Source organism: Carassius carassius, chromosome 27, assembly GCF_963082965.1.
Source record: "Carassius carassius chromosome 27, fCarCar2.1, whole genome shotgun sequence".
NCBI classification, from domain to species: Eukaryota; Metazoa; Chordata; class Actinopteri; order Cypriniformes; family Cyprinidae; genus Carassius; species Carassius carassius.
In genome coordinates this window covers 13867896-13884108 of record NC_081781.1, presented here as the reverse complement: position 1 = coordinate 13884108, position 16213 = coordinate 13867896, and the positions used below count along the sequence as shown (strand labels likewise).

Below are 16213 nucleotides of genomic sequence, written 5' to 3'. Positions count from 1 at the left end.
TGTTTTCCACTATGAATCAACTGAACTTTTCCCCCAATTAATCAAATTATTTTTTCGTTCCATTTTCTAATTTTTTTCATGTATATTTTTTCTCTTATTTTTATTTTTTTTGTTAAATATCTGCTTTACACATATTTGTGAACATTTATGTAGGCTATGTGTCTTCTGTAAGGCACTTTGTAAACAGTTTTAAGTGTTTCTGTGTACATAAAGTTTTACATACCAGAAGAAATAAATAATTACTCAAATCTACAGCTACACCAAAAGTAACTTTTCTCATAGAAATATTACAATGTCTAAACAAACCACTTCACCATGGTGGTCTTAGCCATAACTCACAAACACAAAGTCATAGTTATTATCCATTCGTGATGCTTCCCCATGACTTAAATGGATGCTAGTGCCCATTTCCAATATTGATTTGACTCAGTCACAGCCAATACAGTTACACTCTCTGCTATCATACTCCCTGTACTATTCATATCCTTTCATCAGTGATTAGAAATCAGATGCTAGGTGATCTTAAACAAAAACTCCACAATCAGCTGGTACAAATATCATTCACTCTTAACTCTTAATTCGCACTGCAGAACTTTGTTCTGTAATGTGAATAAAAGGATTCATTAGGAATCCTTTACATCTGCCAAGATTGTCATGACGGATGAATTTTTGTCAGATTTAAGGGCTGTTAGGAGAGTAGGAAGACAAATCTGACAAAGCCTTATGACTCTCTGGCAAATGGAATCCACACTTTAATTACTACATCTCATTGAACTCTTTGAACTACATCTCCCTAAGGGGCACAGATAAAACTCACCCACACTGTTAAAACTCAACAGATTCAGAAACAAGAAAAATGCTACATTAAAGGAAATTAAGACTCAAATGTGCCGTCATATAACATTGTTCATTTGCACATAATATCTGCATTTTTGCACCAGATTCACTAAAGGTATTATGCAAATAAGACATAAACACAAAAACTGCCAAAACTTTGTGCGAAACAGTTGCAATCTCGCAATTCTCACGTATTTGCCTACATGCCTCTTCTCCGTGATTTGATGCATTATTGCTGTCATCTTCATTAGAAAATGCTTTTCACAAGAGGTAAAAGCTATGTTGAATCTCTGAAATAAAAGAGCAGTCAAAATGTTTTGCAAAAATCTCAGCGGCCATCTCTTCTTTTTCAGGAACAAACGCATATCAGATTATCTGTTTTGAGATTCAATTGTATGGGAGTGGTTCCTGTCTGTGATGACATTACATCCAGTACCATCCACTGATTGTGGCTTCTGCCTAATTTTGTTGACATCATCATTATTACCCTGTGTGGGAGTGTCTGTATTTGCATAATCTCTTTGATCCAAAGGCTGATTGCTACATGCATAACAAAAACATTGCACAGAATAGAAGATCTATGACTGTTATGTACAGTTTTGAAAATTCAGCTGTCTAAAAAATGTGAAGGCTGTGCCTGCTTAGTTACAGAGAAACAACAGTTATGACATCAGCTAAAACCAATCAGCGTTTCTTAGCAATAAAACTAGCATGCAATCAGCCCAGGACCAGCTGGACTGCACAATCTGCCAGGCCAATCCAATTTCCAGAGAAAAGAACATCATTACAATGTAGTTCTTATGGCTAGCAACACCCACCTCAGCATCTTCCTTTGCTCATGGATTTGTTCAATATGCACAAAGATGCCAAAAATGTAACCCACAAATGTAAGTCATTATAAAAAGCCTAAATCTATTCAAAATCATTCAATCACCTGTGGTTGAGGATTCACATTCAAATCCAAAAGACTTTCAGAATCCATCCTAGTGAAACTTCCGGATGATGTTTATATTCAAATGAGCTATATATAATTCGATAGTCTTCACTACATTTGTAATAAGCTGTGAAGAGAGCACATTTAGGAGCCTTTAGTTCTTGTTCAGCACCACAATAAGTTTCTTGAGCTGTGAAGTGCAGACAAAAGTAAACGCTTGACAGGGATTGTCTTTTTCTGGCAGGGCAGTAATGAAACGGTATTGACGCTGGCTCCTGATGAAAGCTCTTAGTCTGGGATCTCCACAAGAAGAGTGGTTTACTTTTATCAGCACATGCCCATCGCCAGTGAAGAGTAACTCAGAAGATCAGGAAATATGATGAAATTGCTTGTTTACTTGAGAAAAGGAGTGAAACTGAGGAGCACAGAAACATTTGTTTGCTCTATATTGTTAATTAAAGATGATGTGTCTCATGTATAATAAATGGTCTATTCTTTTTACCTTTGCCCTCATTGGCCTCTGTTTTTTTCTATTCTGGAAGACTGTGTTTTTATGTAACTCTGGCACTTATTAACATTTTATGGGGCCAGATTTACTTCTAAAGAGGGAGAGAGGGAAGGAGGGGGCTTGAAACAAAAAAGAGAGTTAATGTGATGGAGGAGGACAGTGAGAGTTGGCTGGTGAAAATAGAACCCTTCTATTTTGACCCATGTAAACAGGTCCTTTCTAATGGGAGAGGGAAATTGAGATGGCACTGGCAGGGTCAGAATGAGTGAAAGACTGTCTGTTTACAGTCTGTCTAAACACGAATTTGGTTCAAAGCTTCACTTTTACACAACAAACATAAGAAAACACTAGCAAAGAATTCAACGAATGCAGCCCCAAATATTTCATGGTTTTGAAAGAAGTCTCTTATGCTCATCAAGGGGGATATGATCATTATTTGATATAGAAATATTTTGTAACACTGCAAAAGTCTTTCCTTTCTGAATTAAAGTACTAATTTATTTTAATTACATGATCAACTCAGACTACATGAAATATATGTACTGTATATATTTTATGATGTCTATAGCTAGGTTTTTATGGTGTGAAATATTTATAAAAGTTGCTTCTTTAATTCCACATTAGTAAAAGAAGATTGTTTATTTGGATCCCTACCCTCCTGCCAGCAGACATCATGTGCCTCCGAGAACAGACCTGTCAAGACACAGACAAGCTGTGTAAATGTGTAAATGAGTTAAATTATTTAAAAATAGCTTAAACCTCTGCTCTAAATAACACATAATCAGGAGAATAACTGTATCAAATGAGTTAAATTATTTAAAAATAGCTTAAACCTCTGCTCTAAATAACACATAATCAGGAGAATAACTGTATCTTTAAACAGGAAGAACCTTCATGTGCATCATGCCTCCTCTAATTTCCTTTTCTGGACAGGAAGTCCTGCTCTGAAACAGGGTGGTCCCTTTAATAACTGTTGTAATTACCCAACAACAAACTATAAACACTCACTAAACGCCTCATAAAAAGATTATTACTACTAAAAAAAGAACCAAGAAAAAATCAGTTTTATACATTATATTAAATAGATTTTCCCAAGCCCACCCTTCACTCATCTATTTTTTTCTTCTCTTCCACTTTCCCTCTCTCTGGATGATGACAGATCACTCTCCATCTGCATCCTTCATCTAAGTGAATTACTTTAAGTGCCTCCCTTTTTCCTCTAATAAAAGACTAATGGTCTTTTCGAACACTTTTCAAAACTCTCATATGACAACGCATTGAATGTAGACATCCAAGTGGTCAGCAGGTCCTAGGCTGATATTCATTAGACTGGAACCTTAAAGTGTGAAAATTACATTAATAATATACAATAACCACAAGGCTAATTTATTAAGTTAATACTATTTTATATAATTTTAAATTTTATAAATATCCAGATGAGCTGAACAGACAACTTTTCCAACTAACTGAGCCATTTAACAAATTCCTCTCTGCAGTCAAAGCTCAGGAAGTCCCCACTCCCACTCTGGTTTATCAGTGTGAATGGGACGGTGGGGCAAACAGCCTGACAGGCCACCACTGCCAAACCCTCATTAACCACTGATTCCCTGATGTCTGCATGCACTTCCATCACATCCTACACTGCACAATATTTGACTCCATTCCCTATTTTCACTCATCTGTTGATCCTGGATCAGATCCTCTGACCATAGGACTTACAGTGCACCGCTTCACTATGAACCTCAGTTACTGATCTCAAGTCAGTGTTATCAAAGGCATTTGAAACTAATGAATGCTGTGACTGTAGAGTCAAAAACTGCTGAGTATAAAATGGTACATTAGGTAATTATGAACAATGAACAACATTTGGTAACACTTTTTCTCACTATTAACCAGCCTAGCTGATTATCAGCATGCCTATCATTAACATATTAGCTGTTGATTAGTACTTATAAAGCACATATTCTGCATGACCATATGCTACATCTCTATACCCAACACATTAAATTAATAACTACCTTACTAATTGTTAATAAGCAGCTAATTATGAGTTTATCGAGGTGAAAGTCATAGTTAATGGTTCGTTAATAGAGAATTGGACCTTTAAATAAAGTGTTTTTTACATAATTTTTAAATCTTGATAAAATTAATGCTATCATGCTGAACCTTTGTGCTAAAGTTTAAGTTTTTTTTGGTCAGTAAAAAAAAAGTTTCATAGTAAGTTTAGTTGAGATTAGTACCAACAACCTTTAGTAACTTAAAAATAATTTCATAGAATTTCTATACAACTGAGCCAACTATCAATACGCATTTATCTTTGCTCTGTCTCACAGTAAGGTTTTCACCTTAATGAGTGAAAAATGAAAATCTCACATCTCAACACTACAGCCCCTTTCACACTGCATGTTGGACCCAGAAAATTGCCGGATCGCCTTCTGTGTGAACGCAAACACGTCCTGGGATTGATTCCGGGATCGATCCCGGGTTGGGGACCTAGTAACATTGCTGGGTTCAGTCCCGGAACAAGTTCTGTGTGAACAAAAGTCAGAACCAATGCCGTATGGTAATAATAGTGTGTCGTAGTATCGTGCAACTCTTTTACCGGGTGTTTTGAAGGCAGATCAACGTTCGCGATGAAAAAATATGTGCAAAGTGTAATGAAGCAGAGATCAGTTAGTTTTTCACTATCCGCGCTGAAGCTGCGTTCGTTCATCAGCTTAAGTAAAAGTTAACGTGCCTAGTGTCCTGATGTCACGTGTCATTATGGGACCTTTAAGGGTTGTGTGTGAATGCATGCACATATTCCGACTAATCACTGGTTGTGTGAAAGGGGCAAAATCTAGCGACCCGGGATGTGACCGCACAAGAGTCAGCACGACATCATGTTTTTCTCATTTATTTCACAAGCAAAAAGAAAAACATATCCCACTCTCTCTCCATTTCTCATCTTTACCATTCTCGTCAACTCAAGCAGCAAAGCACATGTTTATTATCCATCTACTTGTTTTCCCTCCCAATGCCCTCTCTTTCACTCTTTCTACTTGATATGTTCCCATTCAAACCAACAAACTTCCTCCCAAGTTCCCCTCCATGCATCACTCTCTCCCTCTCTCTAGTTCTCTTTCTTCATGCCGATGAACACACAGCACCCCTCTGCCCCGGGACCTGTCCTCCAGCCCATCCTAAATGGGGCCTCTGTTCTCCACTCCTCCCCCCTCTTCTCGGGTCCCATCCTTTATGAGGCTCTTATCTGATTGCAAACGCTCCCACACCACCCCTTTCTCATTACCGCTCTGAAAAAGGGTTTAATACCATTCTTCATAAAGTTAAATAAGTTTACACAAGCTAATCGCATGTTTTGAGTATTTTCAGGCTTTGAATAGTGTGAATCTACTCCAGATAATCGCAACTAAAGGGTGTTTATGAACTCGATAATCAGTGCATTGTTGGTTTGGAAAAAGGCCCGACTGTGTCTCTCAGAGTAAGGGAAACATAGGCATTATTGTGAGTTTATATTTGCAATTGAGTTTTGAGGCTTAGCCATTGAATCAACAGCAAACAGTCTGAAAAGAGTCGAGAGCTGAGGGTTAGCCCCTATTGGTTTTTTAACAAAGTGAGTGTTTAGAAGGCATTTCAGGGGGAGGAAATGTTAAAATGTGAGGGGATGTCTAAGTGAGTGCTCAACCTCGTGTATGTTTTGACCCATTTTAGATAGCGCGAGTGTGTGCGAAAGAGAGAAATTACAAAAATTCCTATGTGCACCAGAAAGGATGTTTATCAACCACATCTCCAGTAGGGCGCCTCACACAAACGCTGTATACACAGCATGTAGTTGTATTTCTAAAGCGCACACACACATACACTGCTGACAGGGCAGTCGCTCGTGTCTTGCCAGACTACACCTGTTCAAGGGCCCTTATCTGATAAATAACAAACACTCAAGTTTTTAATATTCCATATCTCACACACGTTTCGACATGTTTCAGTCTAGATTTCGATTTACACAGAATTCAGAGAAGTCACAAAACTGGATGGGTTTAAAAGGGCTTTTTGTGTCTTGTTCCAAAAACTACATGTTTATTCTTTTAGGCTTGCCTGTTAAAAAAAAGGCAAATACTGTATACAAGCTGAGCTGTCAGACAATCATCATGCACTTTACAGAAACTAAACAGCTGAAGAAGAATGGAATGTTGGGAGACAACAAAATGCAAGGACATTGTCTTGTTTGTATCTTCTTTAAACAACTGTAACCCTTTTTAGGAACAACATGTGTCCCATCATATTTCTGCATGTCTCTCCTTAAACAAGCTGTGGTCTGTTGTTTAAAGTTTCATAATTAATGCGGCTGTTGTGCTGACCTCTTTGGCAAAAATTAAATAAAGGAACAACCTACAACAGGTAATATCGTATTAATATTTCAAAAGGCTAAACATACTGGTAGATGTACAAGAACATACAGCAAATATGCTTTCCACTTCCAAATATGTAAAACTAATACACTGGGATCATCTCAGTAATGGCTTTGTCAATAATGTACTCGATGGTTTTTTGTACAAGCACTTTTTAAATAATTAATGTGATCAATATGAAATTTGATCGTGTTAACATCAGATCAGAATTATCATAGGATTTATGCCAAAATATGAAAAAGTTATGTTACGGATCTAGTTGTAGGTTACAGAGTTATCAAATGTCTCTGTTTTTTAAAATGGTAAACAAAACTCTCTGGTTACCAGCATTTTTCAAAATATCTTTCTTTGTGTTCTAAAGAAGAAAGAATTTCATACGAGTTGGAAACGACATGAGGGGGTATTCATTTTTTAATAAACTATTACTTTTAGGACTCAAGCACCTCTTAAAAAGGCATAATTGCATAATAAATCCTATTATAAGATTGTCAGTGAGTTTACATCAAAAATCATCCTGTGATTCTCTTGTAAACCCCTGAGTTTTCTGCATGGCTTCTGCTTGCTATATTATCCCGTCATTTTGATACATAGCTCTTTGAAACAATATAACGCCAAGGTGTAAGTTATGCATCCCGTGATTTGGCACATGACAAGAAATAACAGCATAGTGCAAATTTGTGTCTCTAAATTAGGTAAAGGCATCACACAAGAGTGAAAAAGTCCCAGATTGGTTGGAGCCAACTCAATCTCATGAAAAAACAAAACTGTTTTGCAAGGTGGCAATTTCTTATGAATATGTATATTTGATATGCAAAAAATAAATAAATAAATAAATAAAAGAAATAATTTTAACAACAACAAAAACAGTTAGAATGAAGGTCCACGTCTGAACCTAACCATCAGTTGGGAACAAGAAGATTGTATGAAAAAGTACAGATGTGATTGTACGAATTCATACAAATCAACCATCAATTTTTCAAACCAATCTTTTTTTTTTTTTTTGATCCAGAATCACTCCGGGTAGGGTTTCTCTCATCAGCAAATGGGAAATGGAAAACCTGGATTACAGAAAACAGAAAAGAGGGGGACATTGCTGCTGCTCCAGTCACAACCTGTTCCAGTCCACTTGTTGTTTAACAATTAACAGAGTAAAAAATGTTCAATATAGACCTATACTAAAATATAACCAAATTTTTACTCTATGCCCTCTAGAAACTCTTACGTCTGGTTTAGAACACCTGTATAAAAGTAGTATGACACTTATTGTGATATTTAATAACATGACTTTGATTAATTGCAACATTATGCTAATATTCATTATGACAGCACTACTACACTTAAATATTAATAATATATTCAGAAGCAGAACTTGAATGATAATTCTAGTCAAGTAAACAAATTCAAACACCAATGAGCCTATAACCAGGCAGATATTTCTGACTCACAATGTCAGGAAATATTGAGAACATGCACATTCATCCTGAAGAATTGTGAACGGTATAGAAATGCAGTCATCTTCTTGAAAATCTCCAAAGAAAATCTCAATTTTCTGTTCTCTGACGACATCCCATGTTGTTGTTGTCTGGACCAAAAAAAGTGTCGCACCTCTGCTGCAATAACCTGACTGCCTCAATACTGCATCACTGCAAATGTACTCATTAAACTTGAAGAAAAGCTCTAAGAATAGACACAAGCAGACATGTTTGAACATTTTCTCGAATAGGCCTACCTGCACACAGCGCAGTCACAGCTGTCAGAGGAATCAGATGTTTACATAAAGCAACAGTAACTAGCTGCGCCACACATCTGACTCAAGGGGTCCCGAATGGGGATACTTAGGAGATCATGTTAAGTGTTTTACGCCTCTTCGATCCACACACATCAAAAACGTCACATCAGAGCGACAATATTACTTTTCAAACGCAGTGTTACCTTGTCGTCTACGTTTTCTCCATCCTGAGTGTCCCTGAGCTCCGCGCCGATGTCCTCTGGCGCATCTTCAGGGCTCTTCGCGTCCCGCTGCACGGATGGTGTCGCTCCCATGCTGAATAACGTCGCTATTTCTCCACTAAGTCAAATAACGAGTGTTCAAAATGAAGTAGTTATCCAATAGCCTGTGTTAATACGCCCTGCAGTCCGTCCCGAGGGTTGTCTGGTTTGGAAAATGTTGAAACGGATCTGTAGGTTCACTTTTAGGAGCCCTCCTCCCATCAGTATCACATGGAGAGCAGCCAGACACGCCTTACACAGCATCAAACGAGAGAGGGACCTGGGTATGCAGCACCATCAGTTTACACAATTACAAACTGAATTTGGCTAACATCCTCTGGGATAATCATACAAATTATAGAAGATTTAGACGGACAAAATAGACTTTTGAGGCAAGAACTTACCATTCTGTGTGATTTATAAACTGATGTAATTCTTAATTCAAATGAAAATGTAATTTCACAAATAAAAATAACGGAACACATTGTTTTCTGTTACCATGACAACTCAGTACAGTTAGAGTAACAAAATGTCTTACAACACCCGCCCCCCCCCGCCCCCAAGTGAACATATTCAAAATTGTTCATTATAAAATACATGCTTGCTTTTATTTAAACTGCTCATGAAATTCCATAGAATATTAAGATATTATTACAGCACGTGCCTTTCTTAGTAAAATTAAAAATATGCAGAGCCATTCATTTTACAATGGCATGCAGCTAGCTGCAGTAATGAAAATATTAAAGCTTAAGCTTCAGCCCTGGTTTTATTTACAGACAGTGGGAATGTCAACATTGGGGCCTCCACAGAAATACAGCCCAATGGAACGTGTCCCGCAGGAAATCTCGAATTAAGTGGGCACTGTAGTTTGCATCCACATGCATGCATCTAAACCAACCATGCAGTGAGGTTCCTATCTCTCTCTGTTAATTACATATTTGGCTGTGTTTCAAAGCATTTTGTTTACAAGCTTTAAATGCATAAATTACAGGCCACTTGCGAATCACAACCAAGTGTGCACAAGCCATCTCGAGGTGGCACGATACACTGGCTCTTTGTGTAGAGAAGTAAACAACACCTAGTGTAAGGGTTAAGATTAAAATATATAATACATTCAGGTTTATTAAGAATACCAAATGCATTATGCATTAGATTTAGGTAATTTGGTTATGTTTATGTTATGCAAAGATCATTCCTGTAGATGCCTATACGCTGTGCCATTGGAGAAAGTTTGGCCATTGTTATAGGATAACATGCGCTATAATAAAAGAGGGAAAAACATTTCAAGAATGGACTGAGGACATGTTTGCCTTTCAGAAATACCCAGACCATATTTAGAGGCAGTAGTTTGTGGTGGTAAGAGAAGTGGTATGTTTTGAGCACATTGTTAAATCCATAATTTAAAAAGACATAAGCAAAAAGGCTCAGATCATGACCTGTCTTGATAGTGTAAGGGAGTTTTTTTTTGTCCTCAAAAAAACTCTCTTATTACTTAGAGCAGTGATTAACTTATATCCAACATTTTATAGGTTAGGACTCCTAATTTCATCAAGGTTCAGACTGTATTGTAATACATTCACACTGTAATTTAATTAAGTAACATTGACTTTGTCCAGTGTGACCCCTCACACATGTACTCCCATGTCTAATGATTCAAAATCATAATTTGGATATTCAGTTACCTTTAGGGATACTTGGTGCAGAACGAGGCCCAATGACAAATAAGCTGAAATCCAAAGCAACTGCAGTAATTAGCAAATAATGACTTAATTTGCCTTTTAGCTGATGCTGAATGAGGCAAATAAAAAATAATCTAAATAACTGGTGCTTGAATTGCCAGATTTAGTCTAAATGTCACAAAAGAACAGTCCTAAAATAATTGAAGCAGGATCTCTGTGACCCTAACAACATAACTTAATTGAAACATGCCTGATTTGAGATTCTTGACATAGACATGAACTTTATGAATTGCCTATCAAAGGACTGACGTTAAAGACTCAGTACAGCTAATTCAGAGTTCCCAGTATTTGTTAGGCTATCAGGCTGATGCTGTAATAACCACAATGATATTGTTATATACCATTCAAAAGTTTGGGGTCACCATAATTTGTTTAAAAGTGAAATCAAGTGAGGCATTGATATTGATATTACTTTTCAACTAAATGGTGTTCTATTGAACTTTCTATTCATCAGAGAATCCTTAAAAATGTATCATGTTTTCCACAATATTTAGCAGCACAACTGTTTATGAACATTGATAATGAGAAATGTTTTAATCAGCATATTGGTGTTTATAAGAAACGTTCAAAAACATGACAAAATCTTACCAACCCCAAACATTTAAACTGCAGAGTATTGGGTGAAATGCATTAAATAAGCAGTAAAAAGTCTTACAAAAGGTCAAAAGGGCAGCAGTCACTATAACAGCAACAAAAACCATGGAACTAAATAATAAAATAATTACTTTCCCATCTTTCAAAGCACACAATCTATTTGTTTTTTTACAACATGGAAAAAAAAGGAACAATGACACACTGGACCACCGGCCATTCATTTTAAGTGCCCAAAAGAAAAAGAAAAAAGGCAAGAGATTAGAAGTACAAGAGACTACAAGTTTTTGTGTGAGTATTTGTGTAAATTTCAAGCTGAGCTGGTCAGCTAATTATGTGTCATCAATGACAGAAGCAACAGGCCTCTCTTTGAAAGGGGTATGAATGAGTACTGCGGCCCTCACAGGGTGTCTCTGATGGGACTGCATCCTGTAGAGGCAAAAGAATAGAAAGACCCTGTGGGGGTCAGTCGTCTGCTACTGTATAATACATCACAGCTCTTCATTCTGATAAAAGACCAAGAAATCTAATCTAGAGGAATTTCATATTTGTGGACCTACAGTCTGACTTCACAATATGGATTAGTGATTCATTAACTCATTCATACATCACTATTGCATTCTCTCTCTCACACACACACACACACACACACACACACACACACACACACACACACACACACACACACACACACACACACACACACACACACACACACACACTGGATGCTGAACCATTACATTTTTGGTAACAGTGGCCCATTGATAAACAAAAATAAAATGAACGAATGAAAATGTTCAGTATTGTTTTATTGTTGTCAACTTGTTCTGATTGCCTTTTTCATTGTAGAATCTATCATCACTGGGAAAATACAGGTTTTCAAGCATACATATCTATTGCGACAGTCAATGGAATTCTTCTTTACTTTTCTTCCTTTTTGTTGTGTGGCATGAGCAAAACACAAAAACAAATTGTCTCAATGTTCTGTCACTCTTAATTTTGTTCTTACTGGTCAAAAGCATGTGTGGGACTGTAGAAATGTCTTTAGAAGAGTCCCTTTATCTCCTCCGTCACAGGATCAAGGTCAACGTCATAGAAACAGGGTCGCGTAGGCAAGCCTGGCATGGTGCTCATCTGAAAGAAATGTATAGTTCAGTGTATAAGGAAAAAAAAGAAACATGATTTGTTTTTATGTGCAAACAAAACATCACAGCACACCGTAAAAGAGTCTGTGTGAACTAAAGTTTTGTTGAATGAAGTTAAGGCACTTAGAGGACTATAACTGATACATAGTTTGTTTTCATTACAAGTGATTAAAAAAGTCTATGTCCTTTAGATTCATTTAACGTCAAGATCATTCTTAAAAAAAAGAGCTGGTTTCAAAGATGTTACAGCATATTAAACAAACCACCTAAACATCTTTTCTAGGCAAATCTTGTTATTTTCAAACGACTTCTCTGGCATATAAATCTCAATTACAAACATAACCTAATGTTGGAAATACTAAAATCAGATTTATCACCTAATGAATTCAGTTTTTGTTTTTAAAGAGACAATTGTGGTCTTTAGTAGCTCCCAATTTTGCCATCATTTTGAAACTGATGCGTCTACTACAACTGTGATAAAACATTACATAATGTAATGTTTTAGAATCAGGTCAGTGTATACAAGTAATTAATATTCCCTCAGTTTAAAAAAGTATGCAGATTTAGGATTATATTATTAAAAGTAAAATATAAAGGTCATAATTTTATTTCCCTAATAACAAAATCTATACCCAGTGGTCAAACCAATTGATTACATAAAAGAAAAATGAACAACCTTAAAATTACCACAGATTAAAATCAAGTGACTGGCACACATGTGAGACTCAGGAAAAATAAATGAATTATCTTTATTAAATTATCATTACAAAAAGAGGCCGAGACAGAAAAAGAGAGAACACAGCACATCATTTATCCAGCAGTTTTACCTTGCCCAGAGAATGAAAACTATCCCATAATTTTCATAGAGGTCTTAGATATAAAGATCCAAAGAAGCCATGAATGTTAGCATGACATCACAATGGGTAAATCTCCACAGACTGGATTAATCAACTCTGAATTCCATATGACCCAAAGAATTTAAATCCAAATTATTCAAATGTAGGACAAACTCAGCAACAGTACAAACCTCTTACCAATAAACAGCACTTTCTTCCAATTTGCTTAAGTACCTTTATGGCAGAGGGTGGAAATTACTTTTGGAGTTTCATTGCAAAATGCCAAACTATTGTCAAAAGCACAAGAGGCTAAACCCAGATTGGTCAGATTGAAGCTTTGACCCTTTCCTATATCTGAGATGGACTTTAGTATGTTTTTGCAGATGATAATGTATTCAGAATTTTAATGTCAAATTCAAAACAAGAATTCAGAAGATGATGAAAACAATACAGGGGAAATCAATGCATCTATGGTGCTTGACACCTATAAAGACTAAACCAAATGCAACCCTGTTTCAGCAAATTCCCTTAAAAGGCCATCCGCTTGCCTGTGTGATGTTGAGATGTCTTCGGTGCCAAAAAAACATACAAGGGATTCAGCTATTGATCAGGTTTAAAATCTGCACTTCAGCTGTTTGTGTTTTTACTTTAGGAGTTCACTTCGTGCCATCATATGAGCATTGCCACGCAAATAAACTGAAAATCTAGATGCTATTCTAAATTAAGACCAAAAATTCCCACAATTATTTCCATACACAATACTCCATTATGTAGTCACTGTTCAAGAACAAATGGCAACTTAATTCATTTGAACAATTGGTTCAAATGGGCCATGTTTTCCTTCCCGCAGACCATTGTGTCTGTTTATACTTTCTACCGAACATGCTCTTTGCACCAGTCTGCTGTTGACACGTGTTCATGTCAGTGTGGTGGTCAGGTTGCCAAAACACCATAAGCCTTCCAGCAGTATCATCAGGAATTCATTGTGAGGCTTACAGTGCACACGGATTTGGGCAATAAATTTCCCAAGCTGAATGGAAGCTAAGATCCGCTGAGTCCCATTGTTCTCTGGCTGACCCCTCCCTCACATATCTGGTGCATGACATCAGTTACTTCCTCCTGTAACCCCCCATGCCTTCTTTGTCCCTCAGGGCCTAGCATTGAAAGTAACAGGCAGAATAACACACACCTGTCTTGTAGCCTGAGCAACATAGTAATATACAGAAATGATTGGAAAAGATATGACTTGCCTGAATAATGATTACATGGCATTTAAAATGTAGGGTGACTATGACTGAAAGACAGGAAACATGTTTGTAAAATAGAGCAATCTTTTTAGTAGCTGTAAATATGCAATAAAAATACTAATGTATTAAACAAGACTTTAAAAATAAATTAAAATCAAAAAGAAATATTTTAAATGTAAAATTATCTCACAAATCACTATTTCTGTTTACAACATTACTGTTTTTACTGTACTTGTGATCAAATAAATGCTAGAGGCTTCTTTAAAAAATACTTTTGAACAGTAATTAAAAAAAATCATACTTTAAATATTTATATATATATATATATATATATAAATATATATACATATATACATATACATATACACACAGACACACACACACACACATACACATACACACACACACATACAAAATAGCACCTTAAAGGATAAGATCACTTCCAGAATAATAAAATTAACTCACCCCACGTGATCCAAGATGTTAATGTCTTTTCTGTCTTCAGTCAAAAAGAAATAAGGTTTTTGAGGAAAACATTACAATATTTTTCTCCATATAATGAACTTCAATGGCGGCAATTGGGTTGAACGTCCAAATTGCAGTTTCAATGCAGCTTCAAAAGGCTCTACATGATCCCAGCTGAGGAATAAGGGTCTCATCTTTGGTTCAAAAAGGTAGGGTAGGGTGAAATAATCCATCTAATTTTTTATCCTCCAACTTCAAAATCTGACATTGTTGTTTTACCTTTTTTTGCACATTTTCTTTGTAAACACTGGGCTGGTACTTCCACCTACGTTACGTGTGATCTTTCTGACAAGATTACATAATGCGTGAGGTCAGGATGGTGCAATACAAGTAATTTTTATTGGTTTAAGAAAATGACTGATTATTTCACTAGATAAGACCCTCATTCCTCAGCTGGAGAGCCCTTTGAAGCTGCACTGAACCTGTAATTCGAACCTTCAACCCGTTGGCCATCACTGAAGTCCACTATATGGAGAAAAATCCTGGAATGGGTTCCTCCAAAACCCTTGATTTCTTTGCGACTGAAGACAGATAAATATGAACATCTTGGATCAAATGGGGGTGAGTATATTATCAGAAATTCAATTTAATTCAGGAAGTGAACTAAAATTTAAGAACTGATTCTGAAATCCGAATGTATTGCAATCAAACAAGCAAAATAACTAAATAAGGACTGCTTTGAGGAAAGAAATAAAGAAAAACAGAACTGCGACAGAGATGAAGAGATTGCAATGAAGTTCAAAGCATTGGCAGTAAATTCTGAGACGGGTTGAATGTGAGAGGGTCATGTGTGCTGGCCGTGTGTCCCGCAGCATGCCCATGGAGATGAAACGGGACAGACCGGAGGGGCTGTGTCACAGTCACCCATCTCCCAGCATGCCACACAACAGACACCTCACCCCGACCCTGACCCCACTCTGCAGCCTGGACCTCACTCTCAACCCGGAAATAAGTTTCCTTCCCTAAGCCTCACCCAGCCAACAAAACACACAACGACAAAAAGATACTAAAATGCTGCCTCGAACAAACAGGGGCACTATAATGTAAAAATCCAGATGGTCATGATGCTCAAATAAAGCAATATGTTGATAGCACAACACAATTCGATCAAATCAAAATTATCACATTTAACCAGTCAAACAGATTTTACATTTTGACATTCATTTCCATACATGTTTATAAATGTTTTTTTTTTTAATTTATAGCTTTAAAATGCACAAACAAAATTGGAGAATAAAGAATCTTGCTGGAAGTCTGACTGGAATTTAGGAAGAAAGTAGAGAAAACATTGAGAAAAATCCAGGGACGGGGTATCTTAATGAAAACCACAAATATTCGTGCACACACAGAAAAGCCTGGGTCATTCAAAAGTTGACCTCATCACATGCTCTAAGGGCTGTTTCACAGAGCTTAATCAAACCGTCTCACAGGTTTCATTGTGAATCCAAACTGA

General features: G+C 36.7%; 2 protein-coding genes across 3 annotated transcripts in view; both read right to left on the bottom strand.

Moving 5' to 3' along the window:
• The window catches only part of akap12b (A kinase (PRKA) anchor protein 12b), a 35210-nt gene extending 26355 nt beyond the window's left edge, over positions 1–8855 (bottom strand). Inside the window, exon 1 of one of the 2 annotated variants that reach the window (XM_059512836.1) lies at positions 8621–8855. In XM_059512836.1, the coding sequence (XP_059368819.1) occupies positions 8621–8731 (111 nt within the window). In that variant the 5' untranslated portion in view covers positions 8732–8855. The remainder of the gene's footprint in view (positions 1–8620) is intronic. The other variant, XM_059512835.1, reaches the window with a different exon arrangement.
• Positions 8856–11947: 3092 nt separating this feature from the next.
• LOC132106816 (monofunctional C1-tetrahydrofolate synthase, mitochondrial-like) overlaps positions 11948–16213 on the bottom strand; it is a 54881-nt gene continuing 50615 nt past the window's right edge. The window contains 1 exon segment of the mRNA XM_059512834.1: positions 11948–12141. Coding sequence (XP_059368817.1) covers positions 12052–12141 — 90 coding nt within the window. The 3' untranslated portion in view covers positions 11948–12051.